Source organism: Dermacentor variabilis, chromosome 2, assembly GCF_050947875.1.
Source record: "Dermacentor variabilis isolate Ectoservices chromosome 2, ASM5094787v1, whole genome shotgun sequence".
NCBI classification, from domain to species: domain Eukaryota; kingdom Metazoa; phylum Arthropoda; class Arachnida; order Ixodida; family Ixodidae; genus Dermacentor; species Dermacentor variabilis.
Genome location: NC_134569.1, coordinates 255,817,723 through 255,844,542, shown reverse-complemented (window position 1 = coordinate 255,844,542; position 26,820 = coordinate 255,817,723). Strand labels below are relative to the sequence as shown.

The following is a 26,820-nucleotide window of genomic DNA, read 5'->3' as shown; positions in this document are numbered from 1 at the left end:
TTACGATATCCTCGAGCGATGCTCAAGAAACGAGCCGCCGCGAGAACGACGATGAAGTTGGTCGGTGCACTTGGCGCGAGCGAGTGTCAGCCTGGCTGCCTGACTCCAGTGTAAATAGCCTGTAAATAGCCTCTTCTGTCTGTGTCTTTCCACACGCAACAATATCAACAAGACACTCGATCCCTTACAGTGCGGTTTTAAGGAAAGTAGATCCACAACAGATCCCCTTGTCCGCTTCGAGACAAATATCCGTGATGCTTTTGTCCACAAACAATTTTTCTTGTCAGTATTTTTAGATATGGAGAAGGCATATGACACAACCTGGCGCTTTGGAATCCTCCGTAATCTGTCTGAAATGGGAGTTTGAGGCGACTTGCTGAACGTGATACAGAGTTACCTCTCCAATCGTACGTTCCGTGTTGGGGTTGGTAACGTTCTATCTCATCCATTTACGCAAGAGGCTGGTGTTCCACAAGGTAGTGTGCTGAGTTGCACTCTTTTCATTGTCAAAATGAACTCGATCCAGACTGTCATACCACATACTCTATTTTATTCTGTATATGTGGATGACATCCAGATAGGTTTCAAGTCATGTAATTTAAGTACCTGCGAGCGACAAGTACAACCTTGCATAAATAAATTGTCTAAGCGGGCAGACAAAAACGGCTTTAAACTAAACCTTCTAAAAAGTACATGCATCCTGTTCTCTAACAAGAGAGGCATACTGGAAGACCCCGCAATAGATCTCAATGGACAACGGCTATCTGTGAGCCATGAACACAAATTTCTAGGGATCCTTTTAGACAGTAAGCTAACTTTTGTACCACACGTGAAGTATCTTAAAGTGAAGTGCCTCAAGACTATGACCCTACTGAAGCACTTGTCACGTACACCTTGGGGAAGTGACACGAGGTGCCTTTTAAAGCTGTACAAAAGTCTAATATTAACACGGCTTGACTACGGAGCAATAGTCTACAATTCTGCTGGCCCTAGTGCTCTGAAAATACTAGATCCTATTCACAACTTAGGCATCCGCCTTGCTACAGGCTCCTTTAGGACTGCAAAGCCTCTACGTGTAAAGCCTCTACGTAGAATCTAACGAATGGTTATTGCACTACCAAAAGACATATTTAATTTTCTCCTACGCCCTGAAAGTTAACTCATATATTAAAGATCCTTGTCATTCTACAATTTGTGACTTGTCCACTGCTAGGCTGTTTTGTAACCGCCCAACCACTAGGCCTCCTCTGTCCCTCTGCTTGGAAGCACTCTTAGAAAAAACAGGGGTCCCTCTTTTACACAATGTCCTAGTGGCTCCTACACGGCTTCCACCATCTTGGGAGTGGCAGACTATCCAATATGACATCTCTTTCTTAGAAATAGCAAAACGAGCCCCAGGGGCACACATATATTCGCATTTTCTGGAACTTAAGTAGAAGTACTCCTGTGATGAATTTTACGCAGATGCTTCAAAGTCTCCAGCTGGTTTGCTTACGCAGCTCTGGGTCCCTCAATTTCAACATCTGGAGCATTAAACCCACTCACCAGTATCTTTACAGCGGAAGCATGCGCTATACTTAAGGCTATTGAACACATAAGGCTCACAAAAATCGCTAAGGCTATTGTCTTCATAGACTCATTAAGTGTAGTGAGAGCCCTAATTAGCCTACGAAAACACAAGATCTCCGTTTTGAATGAACTATTTGCTTTGTTGTGCTCTGCAAATATGTGCAACCAAGTGATCATATTATGCTGGGTACCTGGCTACAGGGGTATAGAAGGCAATGTGGCGGCTGACGAAATGGCTATGTCAGTGAGCTTTAGCGACAAAGATGGAAATAACCCCATTCCTGCCACAGACCTAAAGCCTTTTATGCGCCGTAAATTGAGGAATAATTGGCAAGGCGAGTGGGATACACAAGCAATGAATAAGCTTAATATTGTAAAACCAAAATTGGGGAACTGGATAAGTGGGAAAACAGCACGGTCGGTATAAGGAAGTACTTCTTTGCCAATTAAGGATAGGCCACACATACGGTACTCACTCTTATCGCTTGACTGGGGGCGATCCTCCAACTTGTATTAAGTGCGGCAATAGTCTCACAGTCCTCCATGTACTTATTCAGTGCCCTGCAATAGAAACAGAGAGGAAAAAGTATTTCACTTCTGCATGTGGCGAGAATATACCCCTTCACCCTGCATTCTTTCTTAGCGATGAACCGCTTTTTAATCTGCAAACCGTCTTAGATTTTTTAGCCGAAACCGACACCCTGAAAATCATTTGGCCAGGCAACTTTTAGCGCATGACTAACAGCCCTGCATTCAAGGGCTCTCAAAACTCTGGCGTCAGTGTTATGTTTTATTGCATCTTGTTTTAACGAAAGCCCATTGCCATAGCCCACATCACTGCCTAGTCAGCATCATTATTTTAGCACCTATATATTCTGCGCCACTTACAGCGACAGGTTTTAGGCCCTTTTACAGCCATGTCACATCTACCATGAGGAATTCATTGTGCACGCCATCCCCAATACATCGTCGACATTACCACTTGTCATGGCGCTCTTTGGCCAAACCTGGCCCTTGCACCACCACACATCATCAGGAACGTTACAAAATATAAGAAGGAAGAAGCATGTGCTTGCTGCGGTAAAGCTTGGGAAACGATGGAGCATGGTTTATTAGATTGTCAACATTTCTGCCCAGGGTTAATTTAGGCACCTCTGCCTTCTTTGAAGTCCTTGGGTTTAGCGAGAGCATGGGGAAAGTAAAGATGTCCGCACTAGAGATTAAGGCAATTGGAAGATTGGTGGAAGTAGGGAAACGAGAAACAACAGAGGTGTGCCAATAAAACGTTCACAATAGGGGTTCAGAAAGTTTTATGGGAATTCATCGTTTTTTTTTCTGAGTTTGTTTTCTTTTTTAGCATAAGTAGGACATTAGGTATATAATAACAAGAGCTTGGTGGCGCAATCCATCCATCCATCCTCCTTTGTACTTTCCTCGGCGTGCTATTCTCTTCTCCACCTCCAGGCTCTTTCCCCCGGCGCTCACTTCCTTCGCGGCTTCAAACATAGTGTCCCCGACTTCACTGACGGTGGGCCAAATACGCTTGCGCGTAGAATGCGTCAGAGTAGTGCCATCTGAGACTTGGGAAACAATGCGATCTCTTGTTTGCCGCGCAACACCATAGCCGCTGAACCACCGCTGCGGGTGATAAGAGGTATTTTCTTTTTATGTTGGAGTAGGCAGGATTTAAGCTGTATTAGTATACTTAGAATAGCGAACGGCCACTTGAGTGGAGGTGTGGTATGCCAGAAAAAACTCAAGGAGGTTGCGACACTACATTGGTGTTCCTGTAACTGTTCTCCTAACGCACTATGTTGCATTTTGAACAATCTATTGACTCTATTTAGAAAGTTTCGGGCACTTTCACTGCGTTACAACAGATTAAATATGAGAACGTATGTAGAAATTCGTGACATGATACCGACGTACCGGCACTCTGGATTCAGTGCGAATTTGAAGAAAGGTATGGTTGGGCCTCATTTTCTTTTTGAAATGCAAGTATAGCATTTGAAGGGGTACCCTACCAGCCTGAACTGACTTGCTGTTCAAGGAGACTTCAAAAAAATATAAAGGGCCTCTAAATCACCTCCGATATTTCTTAAACATTTGAGGTAAACATGTGCATTGAGTTCAGAATGCCGTCACGATCAGCAATGCCAAACGCGGCGGGCTTGGAACAAAATTAAAAAAAAAATGATCCCGTGCTCCTTTCTGATCCTTTCCGGTATCCCCGGCGCTCGTCGTGATGTCACCAGGAGCAGATGCGGTCGATTGGTCGAACCTACGACTTCCGGTTAGTCTGCTAGCAGGTACACGCGCTCCCTGCCCTTCCTCGTCGTGTTGTTCGCTTGCGCGCGCTTGCGAATAGGTAACTACGGCACGCAACGCACATGCCGGATCGCTCGCATTGCAACACAGTCATGCTTAGCATGTTTGCAGTGTATTGCGATGGCTAGAAGGTATCCTTGTGTGGTGCTTGGCTGAAAAAGCGTCAATTGGAAAAACGAAGTGACGCGACCTGATGATCACACCCTGCGCAATGCCTGGCGCGCAACATGCGCGCGCGCACAGCGCAGGGTCCATAGCGTCACAATTCGCAGGAGCACGGGCCGGCACGGCAGCAACAGTTGGTAGTTGAGTAGCGCAGCTACCTACTTTTTGTAACCGGTAGGTAACCGGAAGTGGACACTGTTTTGAAAAGCGCGGTGGCGGCCACGTTTGAGGAGCACTCGGCGAGGAGGAGACCAGCCAACGAACGGAGAGTAGCAAATGAGATTGAAACAAGCAAGGTCCGTGTTTCGATCATCAAACGCATGCAACTCAGCTATTAAGGCACCGTTTCGAAACATTATCGCGGCTACATGTTCATTGCAGGCTCGTGCTCAACTGCAGCTGCAGAATTAAATTTCGACCTCTGAGTAGTTTAGGGGTCCTTTAAGTGTTTATTTACATCATGGTTTTTTCTTCTGGTTCCTTGTGTGACCGTGGAGCTGACTGCCCTGCTTTTGTATGTGCAGGGCTTGTGACAATGCTTGTCGTCCGCCAGTGAAGGATGCCTCCATTCTTTTGGTGCCAGAGGAACGCTGGACGTCCTCCGCAGCAGCTTTGTGATTTGCTGTCTCGACTAAAGCACTTACGGATGCCTGTTTTTAACAATAAAGTGTGCAAGGACTGTTTTGCGATGATGCCTGCTCACAGACTTGCCCTCTCGACGAAAAGCCTCGTCGTGCACGACCACGTTACTCCCTGACAAAGAAGCTGCTTGCCGGTAATTCTGCCATGTGTGTACATTTGCAGGCTTCAAGCGAGTGTGAGCAGCAGCCTAGTGAGTTCAATAAAAGCTTTGGTACACCATTTCCTGCAGTGCCTGCACTGATGCAAAGTGGTTGAGCATTTCTTTGGCATCATGTCGTTTGTCACGGCTCTCTTCGCTAAAAGGGACACTAAAGATGACATTAAACCAACGTGGACTTAAAATATCATTCCAGAAACCCCGAATCGCTTGTTTCATGCCAAGAAAATGTTTAGTTTAAGAGGAAATCGCGTCTGAAGAGTCCGAATAGCTTCAACACAATTCAAGTCTCCCACTCCCAACTGGAGGGTGGTGACGTTGCATCGCCAACACCGCAATTTACAGCCGTCGTTGAGTAAAACGGCTCCCGACAGATGGTGCTAAGCTTTCTTGCGCAAAATTCAAACGTGCTACGATGGAGAAGTCGAGCCAAGGCTCGGATTTGCTGCTGCAGCTTCTGAAGCTCAAGTGGCGTAAATGGTTCGGGCATCGTGCAACATCACATAGATGTGGCATTCTCTGCTACTTGCAGTTTGTGCGAGTTTCGCAAACCATCAAAACCAGCGCAGCACTACGCGATAACGAAACTAGTGAAACGCTAAAGTGCGGGTGGCGCACAGTCAAGGAAAAACTAAAACCTTTCGAACGCCTGCATCATTACCAAGGGCAATGTCAATTAGTTCTTTTTTCTGAACATCGAATAGAGCTCGACAAGTAGCATTTTCTTCCATCTTGTAATGCTATGCTATGCAATGATCCTCTTATTGCAAGTGATTGAGTAGTAGTGACAATTATAATCAGTGCTTTCGTCATCAGGCTAGCACTTAAATGTCCTGGGGAAGTCTCAAATCGTGTCCTGCATTTACCTCAATTTCTCGATAACTAAAGCTCTGTTTATGATAAAGCGCAGTTTGACTTAATTGTGCAGTCGTGGGCTTGGACTCCGTGACATTTGCTTTCGTCATATGCGATTTGGCGGCTTGCCGATAGGTAAACCGCCGCTGTACTTAGGTGAATACCTTGTTTTTCGTGGTCGTGAAATAAATGGCGCGTCGCTGCGACGGCGACTTCAATTAATCGAGTGCGGTAATTGCTGCGCATTACGGGCGATTTAATTGCGCAATACGTGCTGCGTTATCGGTGTAGATAGAGAAAACTTATCCTGTGAGCCTTACTTCCGTCTGTCAGTAGGTTACATATTTCGCTCTTATCCAGTGCACATTTCTTGATATCCACTAACGATCTGCTTCAAATATCGACGAAGTGTCTGTTCATCGTGCAGATGTTTTCTTTTTTTCTCAGTGCGGCTTTTTTCTTTATTATTCACACAACTGGCGATGGGCAGCAGGGTTACGGCCGTGAGTTTTCCTTTCGAGCAAACTGTAGCAAGTATGTGACGCCCCCTCGGGCATAATCTTGGTTCGCCCGCCAAGCTCGGCAGGCAACATTGGTCACCGCACCACAATAAACCACGACCTACTGGAACTCCAGACCTGCACAGATATCCGGCTTCTATGGGAACAGCTTGCGCCCACTTTCGTTGAACCGATGGCCGTAGGTGGCGCTTTTATAACCTTTTCGTGATGGTATCAAGCCCGATGTCGATGCGGCCAGTCACCCTTCCTGAGGCCCTAGGGTTCAGAGATAATAATAGTCATGTAAATAAATATGCGGTGGAAATTAGCAAAAGGCGATTGGAGGATTGGTGGCACAAAAGCAGAGAGGTGACATAAGGTTAAAAGGGTAGGAAGACGTATTTAAAGAAAATCGAGAAATTGAATAATACACAATACAGATAAAAATAAAAGGCAAAATAAAAATCTGAGCATGGTGGCAACTGCCATAGCCCCGTTTCAAAGGGGACGCTCCTACCTTCCATCCATCCATCGTCTGCTACGTGGTGGGCGGCTGTGCGGCGTTATAATTAGTACGGCAGCTGTTGTGTTGTGAGGAACTGCTTGTATGATTTTTGCTAACACAGTGACAGTGATGCCACAAGGCTTTGATCGGTCACTTGGCTCCAAAAGTTGACTGCCCGAACCTAAAAAATGTCGGAGCGTGTAGTCCGCTGCTCTCTATAAATAGCGTTAAATAGCCGCTCCTATTGCCTTTTTTAAGCAGATTATTATAAATCACATTGTGTATAGAGTTCGCAACGTACGCAACAGTTTCATTGTACACGTTGTAAAATTCGCTTCTGCGTTCTTTAGAAACTTTAAACCACCGTAATGTTCGGCGACAGAACGATTACCACTCATTTTAACCCTTAAAAGTTGTCCGTGAATGCGTTGTGAGTTCAAAAAGTGAATTACGCACACAGCTTCACTGCGTACGTATCTTAAGCACCACCGTTATGCCGCCGCCGTACCACGCAGAAAAGATAGCTTTACAGTTTGAAAAGAGTTCCGTGACACGATTTAAGGCCTGCAGTGCAGCACGTTTTAAAGCACTGGGATCGCTTAATTTTTTGCAAGCTTTCTACTGAGCTAGACATCCAACGATATTAAAAACAAGATATGCTCACCTTCCCTTGAAACAGAATCGATCAGCCTATTGCACATATCGGGCGGAGGACTTACTCGTGAATACTTTTACTATACTTTTACCAGATCATCTGCCTTTCACTACGGCACACAGCAGTAAATCCTAATGTCATCTACGACATTAGGCTATCTGTAATCAACTAAAAAAGCTAGATTATCCTATGAATCTTTTTAAACGATTATTCCAGTCTCTTACGGAGCCTAGGAAAGGGAAATTTATGCCGTCGATCTAGCATTGCAGCTGCCACCTATGCTCGTTGTTTACATTTCTCGCACCACTCCTCCTCCTCTAGTTTCGCTATTCAAACGCAAAGCATTCGCTAATATGTTTTCTTTTGTACATTTGTGAATTTATTCATTTACCGCCAATACAAGCGCTTTGTGCCTGCCGAAGTGGCAAGACAAGCGCTGAACAGATCGCAAAAGCAGACGACAGCAAACAGGTTATAACTAGCGCCACTCTGCTCGTACGTTCTTTCCCTAGCGGCAAAAGGGGCGAACTAGACCAGGCGTGCTGGAGGAGGGATATCTGTGCAGGTCTGGAGTTCCAGTAGGTCTTGCAATAAATACCGACGAGCACGGCTGCTCGCCGGTCAGTCATCGTTCAGCACCACCACGGTATGGCGTATCTAAAACCCCTGCATCTACGCGCCACCGCCGCTTTCTTAAGTAGCGACAACCTTTGTTGTGCGCCGCCTTTTTCCCCTCACACCAAATCCGGTTACGGTATTTCCGGTTCCGGCATTTCCGGTTTAAAAATTTCCGGTTCCGGCGTTTCCGCTTCTTGGACTTGCGCTGCGGGAATTTCCGCTTTGACTGCTGTTAGACGATGGTGAGACGCCCGCGCGTGCTTAGCAGAGCTGTGGCAGTCACCATTAGAAGAATGCAAAGGGGACAAGCTGTTGTGTTCCATTGAAGTAGTAGTTCGCGGTCGCTGTTGTCCAAATGCACGGAAAACGGCAGTGGTCTCCAAGCGCCCAGGCACTACATTCCACTGTACGTTGTTGCTGGTGCCACAACCCGTCGCAGGTTCACGCGAAGCAGCGAACACGAGCAGATCGCTGGTTACAGTAGCGGTGGTTCTTGGATGGAATCGCATTCACAGTTTCAACCGCAGCTCGTGCAATTAAAGCCTCTCCAGCGGCGCGAAAGTAAACAACGCTAAAAAACAAAGTGTCGCTTCCACTCGGAACAGGAATCTGCAGCTACGTAAGTTCCGCTTGACGCCGGAAACTAAGGGGGTGAGTGGGAGAGGACCGTGGAGGAGGAGGGCAGGTTGTTGGCGGTACTTAATCTGGTCGGCGGAAACGTGTATGGAGGGGCTTTAGGTGTATCTAGACACCATAACCACGCTGTGGAGCGTCCGTCTATCGGAGGGTGCCACAAGCCCTCCCTTGTTCACGACCCGGGATGGATCGTGACACTGGCGACGAGTACCCGCGGATTGTCCCACGCCGGCGCGAGCGGCGAAACACCGCCCCCAGTTGCTGTCGCCATGCCGCTGTACGGAAGGCTCGAGCCGTTCGAGGGAGATGGGTCCGCCTGGCAAATTTACGAGGAGCAAGTCCACGTATTCTTACGGGCAAACGACACACTCGAGGCCAAACAGCGGCACATTTTCCTGGCCAGCTGCGGGACCCGCGTCTTCAGCCTCTTGCTCGACCTTCTCAAGCCAGCCACGCCGCACGTTAAGACGCTGGGTGAGCTTACTCCGTGGCTGCTTGCCATACTGCCATACTAATCGAGCGTTTCCGCTTCAACAACCGGAGCCGCCGGGAAGGAGAGACCCTCGGGCAATTCGTTGCTGCGCTACGAGGGTTAGCGAGTGCCTGCGCCTTCGGGGACCAACTGGACTCGCTGCTCAGGGACCGTTTCGTCTGCGGAATCAACAACCCCGCCATGCAGACGCGACTCCTGGAGCTTCCCGACCCGTCGCTGGACGATGCCGTGAAGGCAGCGCTGGCAATGGAAGCTGCCGCCAAGGACGCCGGCGAGATTTCCCGTGCGACTGGCTCACCGTCGGCGGAAGCGGCAGTCAACAAGTTCAGGACGAAGGGCAGTACCTGTCGTCGCTGTGGTGGTGCCCATTTCCCTTCACAGTGCCAGTTCTCTCAAGCACAATGCTTTACATGCGGGAAAACTGGGCACCTGGAACGTGTATGCCGAAGGGGGAGGACGAACAGCAAGCAGCAGCCTGATTGAAGCCCAGGTACAACACAAGCCCGCGGCCAGGGTAGCCGTCGCAAGGGTACGCGGCGGAGGCATGCGGCAGCAAGCTCAAGTTCTTCCGCGGCCAGGCTCCACGTCGTGGCCGAGGACTTGCCGATTTTCGACATGTGGCACACAGGCTTTGTTCCGTCGTCTGTGCCGCCGTACATGATCACCGTCGAAATCTGCGGGCACCCCATTTCCATGGTGCTGGACACAGGGGCCAGCGTGATGGTCATGGCCGGGACACTCTTCAGGCGTATTTCCCCGGCGTGTCTATCGAGCCTTCGGGCGTGAGGCTGCACAGCTACTCCGGGCAGCTCTCCCAGGTCCAAAGTAAGGCACAGGTCAGCGTTTGCTTTAGCGACAGGGAGGCAACCCTGCCCTTAATTTACTCAACCAAGGGGTCGTCGCCGACGCTGCTGGGCCGAAACTGGATTCATGCACTGGGCGTTCGTCTGCCAGAGTACCCGAAAGCCAACCTGCATGTGGCGCAGAGCTGCCAAATCTGCCAGGAGCATCGGCGAGCCTCGCGTCATGTGGAAAGCACCCCCTGGCCGTTCCCAGAGAACCTGGTCCCGCCTACACGTGGATTTTGGGGGACCCTTCAAGGGCCATTACTTCCTGGTGGTGGCGGACGCTTTTCGAAGTGGGTGGAGGTTCTACCTGTCACCACTCCATCTGCAGGCGCGACCATTGCAGCGCTACGACAGGTCTTCGCCGCCCAGGGGTTGCCGGATGTCATCGTGTCCGACAATGGTCCTGCCTTCGCCAGCGCAGAGTACCTGGCCTGGCTGACGAAAAACGGAGTCCGCTGGATGATGGTTCCGCCGTACCACCCTGCTTCAAATGGTGCAGCCGAGTGGGTGGTGCAAACAATCAAAGACAAGCTCAAGAAGAGCCAGACCGGGGATTTCCGGACGCAGATTGCCCGGATACTATTCCAGTACCGGACCACGCCTCACGATGTCACTGGCCGTGCCCCCTGTGAGCTCCTGCTGGGCCGGATGGTCAAGACACCCTTGGATGTCTTGCATCCGGACCTCCGATCCACAGTGCTTTTGAAGCAGCTGAAGCAGAAGCTGGCTGCTGACCAAGGATGCCGTCCCGGTCCTTTGCCAGAGTCGGGAGCTCCAGTTTTTACCAGGAACTTTCGTCCTGGCCCACCCTGGTCTCCGGGACAGGTGGTGTCTCCTGCCAGCGCCTCATCGCTTCTCGTGCGCATGCCAGACGGGGCCATGTGGCACAGACACGCCGACTACGTCAGGCCTCGCCTCGGGACCTGGCCAGCACCCCCTACTGCCACTTCTGAGTTTCAGCCCGCAGGAGGACTAGCGGCAGCACCAGTCGCTCCCAGCAGAGCACCACCTACCTCGGAGGCGGCAACCATAGCCAGTGGTGCGGCACCCGTTGGACCGGTGTCGAGTTCGGCACCACTGACGATGCCGACCAATACGGACCCTCCGGATGGAGCGAGGCTGACCCAGGCAGCAACTGGCGTTGCCACACCCGACCCATCAACACCGGTGCCCAGGCGGAGCACTCGACGGCGGAGGCCACCGGACCGTTGCTCGCCTGAATAGCAGGCACCGTCGACCCAGCTAGGGTGGAGGCAGAGCCTCGTATTTAAAACATCGACGTTTGTTTTTTATTTAACAAACTGGGGGTAAGGGGGTGTAGCAAGCACGATCTATAGTGTTTATTGTGGTGCGGTGACCAATGTTGCCTGCCGAGCTTTAGCAGGCCACCGAGCCTGGCGGCGAACGAACATTATGCCTGGGGGGCGTCACATATAATAAACACCGACGAACACGGCTGCTCGCCGGTCAGTCATCGTTCAGCACCGCCACGCTGTGGAGCGTCCGTCTATCGGAAGGTGCCACGAGCCCTCCCTTGTTCACGACCTGGGGTGGATCGTGACACAAACCTTTTCAAATTCAAGTTTTCGCTCATGGTCTCGAGATAGCAAATTGAAGTGCTACACTCGCCGCTGTGTTTTTTTATTCTATGTGACCTAGATTTAAGCTGCCTCAGGTTGTATTAATGCGCACGGTGGCTTTTAGAAAAATAGTCACCTGAGAAATCAATGCAATGTGCCAGTTCTTTTGGAATGGTGCTATTTGTGGAATTGATTATATTTCCCCTAGTCATGTTCGACTACTTACTGGTCAGATGCTTGAACTTCTGAAGTATTTGCAAAGTTTCCCTTCCAACTCAGCATTGTAACTGACGCTTCTCGGAAGTATGAGTGTGGTATATTTGCCCCTGCAGCACTGCCATGAGTTCAAGTTCAAGTTGTGCCCACTGACTGCCTATCCGTGTACCACTAGAAAGTACAAAGAATTCATTTCTCAATTGTCGGAGCATTTCTTTTTCATTCCATCTTCAAGAAATTTGTTTACTTCTTTTCCTGGTCATTGTGGACTTGCACACATTGAAGTTTTGGATAGTTTGACAAAAAGCATTGCATAGTGAGCCTGTAGGTTTTTTTTTTTATTTAGCGCATTACCCTTCTGACTGGCCAAATTCTTTCGACACCAACAGTAACTGCATTACAAATATTGCACTTCCTTGGAATGTGTTCTATGTGCCTCATAACAGTACACGGTGCCATTTAGTGTTGAATTTGGCACATGCACCTTCATATGACCAAGTGTAGGTTTGTATTGCAATGGAAATAAAAACATGAGTGCTTCTTCAATTGTCTTCATCACATTGCTGATGCCTTCTTCAATGTGTGAAAATGGCTTGTAACAATATTGTTGTTTCATGTGAGGATATGGAATAGAATAACTTCTTTTATTTTGAAGGTATTCAGCCGAAAAAAAAATTTTGACAGCTACCCCTTTTGCCTGTTGGACTTCAGATCTAGAAAATGGTGTGAGCAGCCTGGGGTGTGCCTGAAGAGTAATGCTAGTTTGTGCATGATCTTATTTTTGCTGCTGGGAAGATGACATCTTAGGTACAGTTTTTTCATACAATTAACACAAATGGGAGAAGACGACGACGGAAAGCGGATGCGTTTCACGTCAGCTCCGTAAACTTCGAATGATAGCCGGCGTTTTTTTCGACTGGAACTACGAAATTCACATCTCAGAAGAGGCAGGAAGACCCAAGGATCACCTGGGCACCTAATCAACCCGGTGGGCCATTTCCAGAAATCATTTCAAACAGTTTGCCACGCCGACCGGGAAGCCCGCCTAGCGAGAGCATCCCCGTCGCCATGTATCGCCAGCCACGGCGACTGACGTGCTGAGCCTAACGCCGCGATCAGAGCCGGAGAAAACCCCTCTACCCGGCTCTCGCGGAGCATTAAGGTTAACATGGAGGTGGTAAGCGTAGACGGCGAAGGTATTCAACCAGAAGAATTGGACCGAGGCCATTGGTACGAGATGAAAAGAAATCATAGAAGTGATAAAACACCACTTCAGCGAGCTCACGAAGCTACTTGGAACAAGAAAAAGGGCAATCGGCAGATTCGACGATTAATCGTCGCCAGCCGCATGCCACACTTACCAATGGACAACTACAGGATCATTATTAGACCAAGAGGTGGCCTCAACGTGACCGAACATGGTGCAGACCGCATCTACCACAGCGTACAACGTGCTGCGAATGTTGAACGCACAGCGGATGAAGAAGATAATCTTTGCCTCAACCAGAAGCAGAACATTATAGTCCTCAGCACACCATCGAAAGAAAAAGCCCAAAAACATGTCGCAATGTAACCAGTCTAAGCATTGGCAGCAAGGAATATGAAGTCTGTGTATATCGCGCAGCACCGGAGAAGACCTCGAAAGGAGTCATCCGAGGTATCTCTGCCGATGAAAGCCCGGAAGACATCGTACGTTAGGAAGCTGCTCCACGTAACCCCAGCGTCCTCTACGTCAAGCGTATGGGCAATGCAAACAACGTAATCGTCATTTTTGATGAATATTACGTCCCTAGCTATGTGAACTATGGAGCTGCGCTCGTTCGATGTGCACATTACAAGAAACAATTTGACATCTGTTACGAATGCGGAAGACTTGGTCACCGAGCAGACGTATACCCCAATCCTACTGATAAAATTTACGGGAGTTGCGGCGCCAAGAATCCAAAGCAAGACCACGAATGCAAAGCAGAATGCCAACTATGTGGAAAAGACCACCCGACCGGGGATAAACGATGCCAAGCAAGGTACCGCATCCCATACCTCGTTAAGAGATGAAGATGGGAACGTGCCCGGAGGGAGGAACAAGTGGAATACGAAAACTACGGCGATAAACAAAGAAGACTAAGTACAGCCAGCAGGAACAGAAGAGCCAGAAGCAGATCACGCTCCGGCAACCGATCAAGGTCAAGGTCCCGACCGCGCAATGGCAGTCCAATCAAGCCACCACAGACCATTGGCAACAGCAAGGGTACTACCAGCGACTACACCACTGGACCCCCATCACAGGTGGGCTAGGGTGACTTAGTTTCCGGGGTTTGCGTGGAGGCAGAGGCTGCACCTAACACTAGAAATAGAGTTAGAAAAAGAACTAGCAAAAAATGAAACAAATGATGCTAGAACATCATCAGTGGATTGTCGCTCTAAAAGAAGAAAACAGTAGACTGCGGAAAGAAAACATTATTCTTAAAAACGGGCGGGGTATTACACTAGATAGTATTGAAGAAAAAGAGGCAGTTATGGAAGAAGAGGCTAACACGCCAGCCAAGCGCAAAGCCGCGGATGGTAATGAGACGATCACAGTTAAAAAGACCAAGTCCGTTAAACCTCTTGAGAAAAGACAGAATGAACTTGAAAGCAAAATTGAAATTCTAGAAAACAAACTAGACATCACAGATACACGCTTTAAAGACCTGCGTACGCAAATTACCCAGCAAGTTACACAGGCTATTATGACGCAAATACAATAACAATTTAACACAATCGCTACAAAATTTACCGATAATGAATCTTGTATGAAGTCATGGGGACCGCAAACCAGTGGAGGCGGCCCCATCAAAACAACCACTAAACCATATAATAAACCCTCGACACCTACGGTGGAGGTAACTGCCACCATGGATCGACACGACCATTATACTATCTGGCAATGGAATTGTCACGGATACAGCAGAAAGAGATCCCACCTACATCAACACCTAATAAGGAACATGCTGATGTCATAATGCTACAGGAGCCACACTGTAAGGCCAAATTATCTGGGTATAGGTCATTCTTTAGTGCCGACGGGAAGACGAGAGCTGTCAGAATTCTAGTCAAACGTGCCTACACGGTCGTTCAGCATAATACAGGCATTGCGGATGTAGACAATATATTAAGCGAGTTAATACCTACCAGAAAAACAAAGTCTATTTCTCCTTAATGTTATATAGTAACCCAATTGAGAAACAAACGTCCCAATTTCCGATTACTTCTCCGCAAGACTCTCACTATCACAGAAGGCAGAGCCTTAGTGATTGGGGGGATTTCAATGCTCAATACGCGGCATGGGGATACAAATTTGAAAACCCAAAAGGTAGACACCTATGGCTAGACGCACAACAAGAGGAACTTACCCTCATCACAGACCCGTCAACACATAGCTACGAGGCGGAGGTCTACTGTTAGTGTGAACACTACGCCAGATTTCACCTTTACAAAGAACATTAAGGATGCGATATGGTTTAACACAACACCCAACAGGATCTAGGCAGCGATCGTAACATCCTCAAAATCACTGTTAAAGCAGGGCCACGCAAATCTAAGGGCAAACAATTCAAATTTGTAGACTGGAACAAACTCAGACAAATTCGCAAGAAAAATGATAATACTATCACAGACATCGTGGACTGGAGCACGCAGCTTAAGCAGGATGTTAACGCAGCCACACACGTAATCCCCCAGGACACGCAAATGGAACAGGTAGACAGTAAATTCCTACATATGTGGGAAGCTAAAGAAGGTCTTGACATAAAAATTGTAACAGCACAAACACATGCGCCCACAAAGTAACAAGGACGAGACACAAGCGCTGATACACTGTTTGCGCTGTTACAATTTTTATGTGAAGTATGCACCAACTCGCCCAGAAAGAAGTTTTAAAGGTCTCTTGAGGAGGCGGAAAACTCAGAGACGCAACAGGACGCTCCGACGCAGCCTGGTCCAGCTTAACAGAGATATAGAAGCATACGCACAACAGCTCTGTAACCAACAATGGGAAGCAACATGCACCAATATGGATAATCAATTAGGATTGTCCAGAACGTGGAACTTCCTCAGGCACCTTTTGAATCCTGTGGAAAGTAAAGCACGTACAGACAAAACAAACAAAATCTTACATGCATATGACAAAACTGAAACAGCTTTTATCGATGAGATAGCGGAAGGTATTCATCTTGGGCTAAGCCAACAATTCACCCAGATTACACAGGGACCAAAAACAGACAATTAGATGAAGAGATTAGCGAGGCGGAATTGAGAGCAACAGCTCTACAAAAGCTTAACACTACATCCACGCCGGGACTGGACGGAATAACAAACAAGACGATCTGAAATCTCGCTGATGCCTCCCTAGAACAACTTACCAATATATGAACGAATTCTGGCAATCCGGTACAATACCACAACAATGGAAAACGGCCCAGATTATTCTAATACCTAAACCAGGCAAGCGGCTATGGTTGGAGAACCTGAGAACCATTTCGCTCACGTCCTGTGTGGGCAAGCTCATGGAGCACGTTGTCCTAACGAGGCTGACCAACTATCTCGAGGATAACGACGTTCTCCCCCTACAACGTTGGGCTTCCGGAGAAATTGTCCACACAAAATGCAATGCTCCAACTTAAGCATCAAATTATAGATAACACAAGTCGGAACGCCAAAGCTAATATCCTAGGATTGGACCTAAAGAAAGCTTTTGAGTGTTGCCCACGAAACAATACTAAACAGAATAAATGAGCTAGGCCTAGGCCAGAGAGTATACAGTTATATACGAGACTTCCTTACCAACAGAAAGGCACACATTAAGATAGGAGACCTTAACTCCGAAGAACTACAGATCGGAAGCGCAGGTACGCCTTAAGGTTCAGTAATATCATCGATGCTGTTTAACCTGGCTCTTATTGGATTACCAGCAAAGCTACAGGAAATCGATGGCCTCAATCATACCATCTACGCTGACGATATCGCCCTCTGGGTGAGTGATGGCAACGATGGACAGGTTGAAAACACATTACAACGTGCCATAGAAGCAGTTGAACAATACCTAGCAGGAACCGGACTGGCGTGTTCGGCAGAGAAATCTGAGCTCCTCATGTATGTACCGTCGCGACGTGGCTGAAAACCACGCAAGTACGAGGAACGAAACAATCCGGAAATTCACCTAACTACGGCAGAAGGTACGCCCATGCCCAAGGTTGACAAGATCAGACTATTGGGCCTCATCATTGAAAGTAATGGCTACAACGGACAGACCATATGCAAATTAGACAATATAAGTTCTCAAATCATGCGGCTGCTTAAACGAATAGCCAACAAACGTAGTGGAATTAAAGAAGGCAATCTGATTCAACTAGTCCAAGCGTTCGTAATAAGCAGAACAGTATACGTGGCACCGTACCTACGATGATACTCGTCAGAAAAATACAAATTAGACTGCTTAATCAGAAAAATCTACAAGCAAGCAATTGGACTCTCCATCACCGCCAGCAACGATAGACTACGCAGCTAGGTCTCCACAATACACTGGATGAGCTAATCGAGGCACAACGAATAGCACAATACGAACGCCTGTCCAAAACAAACAGGTATAGGCAAATATTGGATCGCCTAGGTATAACGTATCACACCCAACATGGCGTCAAAGTAGATATGCCCAGACACATCAGAGACATGATAACCATCCCTCCAATACCCAAGAATACGCCCCCTACCCACCATCAGGGTAGACGGGAAAGCAGAGCACGCAATATACAGATGAAATTCGGTAACAGGAAGGACACCACACTTGTAGACGCAGCTAGATACAGACACAAATGCGCCTACACAGCAGCGGTGATAAATTGCGAGGGAAAATGCATGACGAGCGCTACAGTCAACACGCTACAGGCAGAAACCGCAGAGGAAGTAGCTATTGCGCTAGCCATAGCACAAACACCAGCGGGCGTGATCATCAGTGGTTCCCAGACGGCCATACGAAACTTCGCCAACGGTCGAATCTCCCCAGAGGCACTACGACTCCTAAAATTAGCCAATAACCGCGACAAAAGTGTCGATCTCATCTGGACACCCGCTCACACACTACCAGACGTCAGCAATGAGGTGGCGCACCGCATGGTTCGAGGACTTACGGACCGAGCCTCGGTTAGCCTTGACAAAACGTTGGCCTCGACTACCGATGAGTGGGAGTGGGAAGATCGACAGACCAGATTTCACAAAATTACACAACAGCATAGATTGCAGAGGCGTACATTCCCGCCGCCGCACCCAAAATTAAGCAAAAACCAGTCTGTAGAATGGCGGCAGTTACAGACCAGATCCTATCCGAGTCCAGCTATTATGCACCTAATAAACCCAGATTTATACCCAACGGACAAGTGCAGACATTGCAACTCTAGAGCAACCCTGGAGCATATCCTATGGGAATGTACGGCTATAATAGAGAGTAACGGTGATGCAGCCTCAAACAGCGACAGCCTCCGCGCGCGCTGGGAGTCTGCGTTGCTCAGCTCGGACCTGCCGCACCAACATAGGGCCGTCCAGCGAGCCGAGGAAGCTGCCAAGGGCCAACAACCCTTGGCTGAAACCTAGGCGGGGTCCAGGCCCACCCCACCAACTCGCAGGGCACTGAATAAATTTATTTTAATGAATGAATGAACACAAATGTTTCCATCTTTCCCCTGTGGCTCAATCGTAGTAGGCCTGTTCGTTCTTAAGTTACTTTGTTGTTTATTTTTGTTACATATCAGTATTATGTACTATCAAGTTAGTGGGAATATAAAGCTATTTGATGTTGTATTCATGGGGAATCCTAACCGATCCCTCGTCATGAGTATGTGTCATATGTCACAGGCAACATTCATTCTAGTCTCTCTTCTTGTGGTACAAGTATCCCAAAGCCTATTTTGTACGCTTGCAAATCAGTTGAGATTTAGACATCAATGCCAGCTCACAAAGAACTTTATGCGGCAATCAGCCAGCCATTTCCGCAGATGGAGAATTCTGCAGTTTCCAATCGTACTGTTTCTGTTGTCCTTGGCAGAGATGTTGATTGTACACAGAGGGAATACATTGTGGGGCAATAAAAATAACTTGTGATGACAAGGGCCATATATGGTGGAAATTATAGTAGACTATGACCGCCATTAGCGCAAGCTCTGCGGTATCTAAAAAATTAATGAAGTGCTGGTTTTCATATGCTATAGCTGCCGTATGCATTAAGCTCACGACTCCCTCCTTGGCAACATCACCCAGGAATGCCCATTCCAAACACTCTGTCAGACGCACTTTGACAGCATCTGCTTTGATCTACTTAATTGCATATCAGTAAAGATGGGTCTAGTTCACGAGAGTCGTCGAGAGTCGTCGTCGGGTTTCTGCCGTAAACCAGCTGGAACGGCGTCATCTGTGTTGTTTCTTGCACCGTCGTGTTGTAAGCGAAGCTTACGTACGGTTCTGTGATCATACGACCAGCGGTCGGCGTGGGCCGGAGATTCAACGCCCCACATGGCGCCACGGCCTCACTTGGCGCCACCATCGCGCCTTCTCAAAAGTCCCTAAACGATTCTGTCCCTAGGGACCTAGGATAAGGTCACGCAAGGGATTCTTGTACGGCATTTAGACGCACGCACATTACCCCCTGAACAGCTTTTTCAGGGGGTAATGGCGGTAAGCAGTAGAACGACCCGGGCATGCAAAATAACGCTCACCCCCATTTTCCACTCCGCCGAACGGGTCGCTGCATTGGCAGCCCTTACAAAAAAAAGCATTTAAAAAATATGAAATACGGTTGGCCTTAGTATAAACTGCCTCTTAATGACAGACCTCCTTATACTTTCTAGCCTAAAATGCAGGTACATTCAGGACTTTATTTTAGGTTTTTAGAGAAGTTCATTCTTTGATGTGATACTAATGCTCTTGCAGGGAATACCGAACGTAAAAAACCGCCAAGATGTCGCGACTCAGAGCAGCCTAGTACTACAGTGAACTAGAAGTATATGCCAATATTTTCTAGTGCACTGTACTAGTACAGTGTACTAGAATAGGGGCAGTGTGCTCACTGCCGCATCCCTGCGCCGTGTCGCCGTGGCGCACTCAGCATCGACTGCTCTGGCGCCCGCTAGAGGCGCTGCCGCCTGTTTCTCCTGTTTCGGCATTGGAGACATACAGGACGTTTAAGCAAGAAATAGCCAAAGAAAATATTTACGATAACTCTAAGGGAAGCTCATTGTTGTTCGAAGCCAGGACAGGTGTACTGAGGACTAAAACGTACCGAGCCAGATACCAGGAGATAGATTTGGTGTGCGAGGCGTGTAGAGAGGAGGAGGAAACGGCGGAACACGTGATACTTGCTTGTAAACAACTTCACCCTGCAGTTGAATCTAACGGGGAACTATTCAAAGCCTTGGGTTTTAAAGACAGTGAAAGTAGAATAGACTTTGAACAGGTAGAAATAACTAAACGGAGGCTATCTGATTGGTGGACAATATCAACTCAAAAGTAAAGGAGTAAATACATAGGTATGCATGCATATAGAACCATTAAAGGCTAGGTGGCGCGCGCCGCCGCCGCCCGATTCAAAGGGTTGAGCCACAATCATCCATCCATCCATCCATCCATCCTTAAAATGTCGCCTGTTTCTCCTTTAGCAGCATAGCGAGCGACCCTAAACGCATCATTTTGAAAATGGGATATGTAGTTGGGAAAGAGAGCAAGGAAAGCACAATGGCCAGTCCAAATTTGAACGCTGAACAAATAGCAAATATAGTCACTTGAGTTGAAGAACTTGGCAAGGGGCCAAGTAAGGAGTGGGAATATGGTGAGCTTCCAAGTGTAATGACGACAGAAATACGGAAAGAGAAACAGCATGTTTGTTGGAAAGGAAAAAAGAAACCGAAAAGCTGGTGGAACAAGGAGATACGAGAAGCGGTCGCCGAACGACAGAAAGCATCTCGAGGGCACAGGCAGGCAAAGAAGGCGCAGTTGCCACAGGATGAAGTAACCAGTAAATGGGAAATATACCGGGATAAGGAGAAACAACGAGTCAGCCGAAGTGAACAGACGTGTTGTCAGCGCGCTCCGTAACCACCGAGACGACGCGACCTTCACCGACCGCCTTTGCCCGGGCCGCTATCGTCGGGAGTCATATGGGAAACGGCCTTCTCGCCGTATCCCACCAAACGCCTTTTTGAAGCGGACTCTGCCTACGCGGGAGCTGCGTTCCGCGCAACGTCTGCTGTCGACGCCGCCCGATTTCGCCGCCTACGTCGGTACAGCTCACACGCCGACATGGAATATCAAGCCGCAGACACCTCCATCAGCCCTGCCGAGTTTGAAGCTGACTCACGCTGGATCCGTGCCGTAAAAGCACACCGTGCAGCCGCGGCCCACCAGCCCATCGTCTCGCCACCGCCTGCCTCGACACCATCCAAGTATGCCTGCACTACCACTCTCCGTCGTCACGCTCCCCTACCTCGCCTCCCAGCGGAGGACTTCAAGATCGTCTACAGACCGGGAGGAGGGCTTGACCTCCGCACAACCACTAACGGAGCCCTGCTCCAAATCCTTTGCACTCATGCGACCATCGACTACACCACCGCACGCACCGCCGACCGTGTACGGATAAATCCGTACAACAACTCCCTCACTGTCAGCACCCCATCTGAGCCGCGCGCTCGCCTCTACCTCCGGGTCCCGGAACTCCGCCTGGGTGCCATATCTTACCCCCTGCGTGCCTACATGGCCGCACCCGACAACGCCCTCCGCGGCATCATACACAACGCAGTGGACTCCCCAACCCAGGACGAGATCGTCCAAGACCTACAGTCAATGAACGTGAACACCCCCTACGCCATCCCTGACGCACGCCAGATGGGGCGCTCCCAGTCCATCCTCATCACCTTCGTCGGCGCTTCTACTCTACCCTCCACCATTGTCTTCACCTGCGGGGTCTACCGCTGCCACCCGTTCCGCCCGAGAGCCGAGGCTTGCACAAACTGCTGGGCTCCTTGCCACCGAGCGGATGTCTGCACCAAGCCCAAGTCCGCCCTCGTCACCGCTGCGGCAAGGCCCATAAGCCAGTCGAGCCCCCGACCTGCGTCCCCTGCTGCATCCTGTGCAAGGGAGCCCACGTCACGGGCTCCGGTTCGAGCGGAACTGCCCGTCATCGCCCCCGGCCACCTCCAAGCACCAGCCTCCCCCACCAGCGCCACCCACCGCGCCCATCCTCAAGACCTCCCGGCCTTCCCGCCCCCGCCGCCACTCTGTCTCCCGTGGTGCCCAGTCTGCCAGCCGCCACCGCTCCGTCTCCTTCCCGCCTCTGCCTAGGTCCGAGGCGTCCACCGCCCCCGCCCCTTCCACCACATCACCGGTAAGCTGGAAACCGCAGCCTCACACGTCGGACCCCCAAACCGCGGCCCTCGAGGCCACTATCGCTGCCCAGCAGCTCCAAATTCAGGAGCTGTCGCGCCAGCTGCAGGCCGCGCTAGTGCGTCTGTCCTCCCCCGCTCCTCCTCCTACTTCCCCAGCTCCCGCACCTCCACAGCCGCCGTCGCTAGCTGTGGAGCCGATGAATACGGCATCCTCGGCTGCATCATCGCGCGCCTCCTCTCCCAACCGCAGTCCCCCGCTCAAACGCCGATCACCTTCCTCCGACCCCGTCACGCCCGAGCGTGACGTGATTCGCCAGACAACCTCCTTCTTGGAGGCGTTTGAGAAGCGCGTCATGGCCCGCTTTGCGCGACTTGAGGAGCGCGTCGCCAGTATCGACACCCGTGTGGCCGCTATCGAATCCCACCTTACCGCCCTAGACACCAGGGTCGCGGCCTTAGAGACCCGCCAAAGCGCGACTGAGGCCACCGTCGCACACCTGTCGCTCCCTGCCCCACTCACCCCTGCACCTACCCCAACTCTGTCGGGGCCGGGACTCCGCCATCCATCATGGCCAGACACCCCACGCGCCTTAATTTCTGGCACTGGAACTGTCGGGGGTTCCGCAGCAAGCGGAACACCCTGCAGCTCCACCTCCAGAACATCCCTCCGGACACTCTCCCCTCCGTCCTAGCACTCCAGGAACCCCTAACTCCCGTGAAACTGCGCGACTACACCTCCTTCCATCCTTCTTCTGGGGTCCACCCAAACGTTGCCTCACTGGTGCAGCACAACCTTGCTGCGGTGCAGCACCAGTTGGACGTTTCGGAGTGTGCCCATCTCCTCCTTGAAATCCTTCCTCGCCGTCGCACTGAGACAAGCCTCTTTGTTCTCATTCAGACTAGGATACATAGCGCAAAAATTTTTGACACAGGGACAAGCAGAACACCGGACGACCGGAAAGAGCTTGAATTATTGGGCATAATGGTCACATGACTGTCTTTTTCCTCCTTCCCTTCAGTGTGTTCTATTGCAGTGGCGTCCCAGTGAGTATATATGTACTCACCAGCTGCAATAAATCAATTGTTGAAAGTTAGCGCTCGTCCTATGTTCTGCTTGTCCCTGCGTCAAAGTTTTTGCGCTATGTATCCTAGTCTAAATGTATCCCACCAACACGCCCAAACTTCTTCCCTGCTCTTTGTTCTCAATGTGTACAGTCCTCTCAAAGCCCCTTCAGCTCCTTTCCTGCTCGTCCTCCGCAGAGCGCTCTCCTGCGCTGGCCGCAATGCCCTGGTCGTTCTTGGGGACATACCAGTTGGGGCTACCCCCAGAACACTCGCAAAGGCCACTCACTCTGGACTTTCATCCACAACGAGTGCCTTTCGGTCCTTAAATGACTTCGCTTGCCCCACCAGGATCGGATCTAGTGTTCAACGAGACACCAATCCGGACCTTACCCTCGCCAAATATGTCTCCAATCCGACCTGGACTAATACAGGGGTCTTCCTCGGTAGCGATCACTACGTCCTCTGTACAACTTTCCCACTCCTCTCCCTTGCTCGCGCCTCTACTCGTCTGACCCAGATAGTCGACTGGGACCGCTTTCGCTCCACTCGTCTCTCTACTTCCTCCTCTGCTCCTATCACCGATCTCTGGACCGAGACCCTTTTGGCGGACGTCCACACTGCCACATCCACACTCCCTACAGCACCACACTCCACTACGGTAGACAGCCGTCTGCTGCACCTTTGGGAAGCCTATCACGCTGTCCACCTCCGGTGGCAGGCCAGAAATACAATCGCCGCCTGCGCCTCCGTTTGGCCCGACTCGCGTTGGTCATGGAGGAGCACTGCGCCTCTCTCGTTAGACCACAGTGGGGCCAGACGTGCGATCGCATGGCAGGCAACCTGGGCCTCCGCGACACGTGGTCGCTTCTCAGGGTGCTGCTAGACCCTACACACACTAAAGCTTCCCAGCGCAAGGATATCTCCCATCTCCTTCATTCCTCCCCACTCATCGATACTGACTTCCTGGCGGTCCTCCGGGACCACTACCTCTGCACCGACCTACCTACTCCTCTCCCCACCTACTCCGGCTCCCCAAACTCTGACCTTGAGGCGGACGTCTCCGTGGGCGAGGTTCGTGTGGCGCTACTCACACTCCGCACCACCTCGGCCCGGGGGGCGGACCGCATCACTAACAAGGTACTCCGCAACCTAGAAACCCCCTCCCTCGAAGTCCTTACTGATCTCCTCAATACACATTGGCAGGCTGGCACTCTTCCATCCTCCTGGACCCATGCACGTGTCTCATTCATCCCCAAACCCGGCAAACCTATTGCCCTCGAACACCTCCGCCCCATCTCTCTCACCTCCTGTCTCGGCAAGCTGTTCGAGCATTTCATCCTGGCCCGCCTCAAGACCTATCTGGATGATCATGACTTTTATCCGGACTCCATGTTTGGTTTTCGTCCCCAGCTGTCCACCCAGGATGTCATGCTCCAACTTTCCGAGGATGTCCTACACCCCTGCCACCACAAACGCACTCGAGCTATCCTGGCGCTGGACCTTACTAAAGAATTCGACAATGTACACCACACCGCCATCCTGGACGCTCTCTCCTCCCTCCATGTCGGACCCCGTGTCCATGCTTACGTTACCGCGTTCCTCGCCCAACGCACAGCCGAAATCTCATACGGCCCACTTTCTTCTCCTTCCTTCTCCCTTGGCAACAAGGGTTGTCTTGTTGTCTGACCCCCCAAGGCTCTGTCTTGTCCCCTCTTCTGTTCAACATCACCCTCTTCCTGCTGGCACGTGCTCTACGAGCTATCGCAGCTCTGCCTCATGCTTTCTACGCCGATGACATCACCCTCTGGGTGACCACCGCCAATCTTGGCGACATGGAGACCGCTCTACAGGCAGGTGTGGACGCGTTAGCAACTCACGCCCGGGCCATCGGGTTGAGCTGCTCCCCGACCAAATCGGAGCTTTTGCTCCTTCAGCCTGGGTGGATGGCCTCCCTGTCGCCTTCTCCACTCACCGTCCTCGACGGCACACCCATTCCTCTCGTCTCTACCCTCCACATCCTCGGACTCTTTCTTTAGTCCAATGGCAAGCACGTACCACCCTCCTCACTGGACTCACAAACGCTGTACACCACACTGTCCGCCTCATACGCCGCATTGCAAACCGCCACCACGGCATGCGCGAACACGACCTCCGCCGCCTGGTCCAGGCCTTTGTTCTCAGCCGCTTCATTTATTCTCTTCCGTATATCTACCTTTCTCGATCGTGCCGAGGAAGACAAAGTCAGCAGCCTCATTCGCCACGCATATAAGTCAGCCCTGTCCCTTCCCACATCTACGTCGACGGCTCGGTTACTGTCGATGGGCGTCCACAACTCCCTGACGGAGCTGACGGAGGCCCATCGCACGGCCCAGCTCCTCCGTCTCTCCCGCACCCGCCCGGGTCGCGCACTTCTCTCCACCCTTAATCTCTCCCCTCTTATTCCTCCTCCCACATCACTGCCCATCCCTTCCCATGTCTTCCCCCTCACAACCGTTAATCCCCTCCCTAAAGATATGAATCCCGAACACCACCCCTTCCGTAGAGCAGCGCGAGCCTCCGCGCTCTGGCCTCAGTACGAACGGCAGGCCGCCATGGCTTACGTAGATGCTGCCCCGTACCGCCGCTACCCAGCACATGCCCTTGCCGTCACTGACAATTCTCTCCGACCCACTCTTACTGCCTCAGTATGCACTTCTACCTCTGTCGAGGCCGAGGAGGCAGATATTGCCCTTGCCATCACGCAAACCTCCGCGAAGTACATCTTCAGCGACTCCAAACCTGCAGTCTACAAATACGCGGTTGGACGGGTGGCACACCCGGCCATCGGAATCTTGCGTTCCGATACCTTTCCCTCTCGCCCCATCCAAATCATCTGGGTGCCCGCTCACGCGGCCCACCCTGGTAACGAGGCGGCCAATTCCATCGCTCGAGATTCGACTGACCGAGCAAGCGCGCCCCCGCCGGGAATGGATACGCGCGACGCGCTCCTCACGTAGCGCGATATCACGCAGCACTATCGCCTCTCTCGTCTCGCCTTCCCCCCTCCGCACCAATCCCTTTCCCAGCCCCACCAACACTTATGGCGCCACCTTCAGGCCCATACCTATCTTACTCCTGCACGTCTTGCCCTCTTCCACCCCGGGACGCACTTGCCGGCTTGCCGCTTATGTGACGGGTCCCGCTCCGATTACGCTCACGTCCTATTCTCCTGACCGGCACACTTGCCCCCTGCCTCTTGGCGCTTAAGCAATCCGCAGCAGTGGGAGGCTGCTTTGTCCAGCACCGAGCCGGATATCCAACTCCGGCTGGTGAACTGGGCGGAGGACGTCGCGACTAGGCATGGCCTGGACGCCACAACCGGCAGCCTGAAGGCCGCCCACAACGCTGCTTTTTAATTTGTTTTTACTTTTGGCCTTCTCATCAATAAAAGTTTTTCACCACCACCGGGAGAAAAAGTCTATGGTTCAAATACTGGTGCCAGCAAAATTAAAAGGTGAAGGTGAACGTTGGTTGTCAGAAATACGTGAGAAAAAGAAGGCCGCACCTAGAATATTTTGGAATCACATAAAATTATTAGGCAGGAAG

General features: G+C 50.5%; 1 protein-coding gene across 5 annotated transcripts in view; it reads left to right on the top strand.

Moving 5' to 3' along the window:
- LOC142573252 (motile sperm domain-containing protein 1-like) overlaps positions 1-4,754 on the top strand; it is a 182,656-nt gene extending 177,902 nt beyond the window's left edge. For all 5 annotated transcript variants that reach the window (XM_075682861.1, XM_075682862.1, XM_075682858.1 and 2 more), the window contains one exon: positions 4,587-4,754. In XM_075682861.1, coding sequence (XP_075538976.1) covers positions 4,587-4,618 — 32 coding nt within the window. In that variant the 3' untranslated portion in view covers positions 4,619-4,754. The remainder of the gene's footprint in view (positions 1-4,586) is intronic.
- The last annotated feature ends 22,066 nt before the right edge of the window (positions 4,755-26,820 follow it).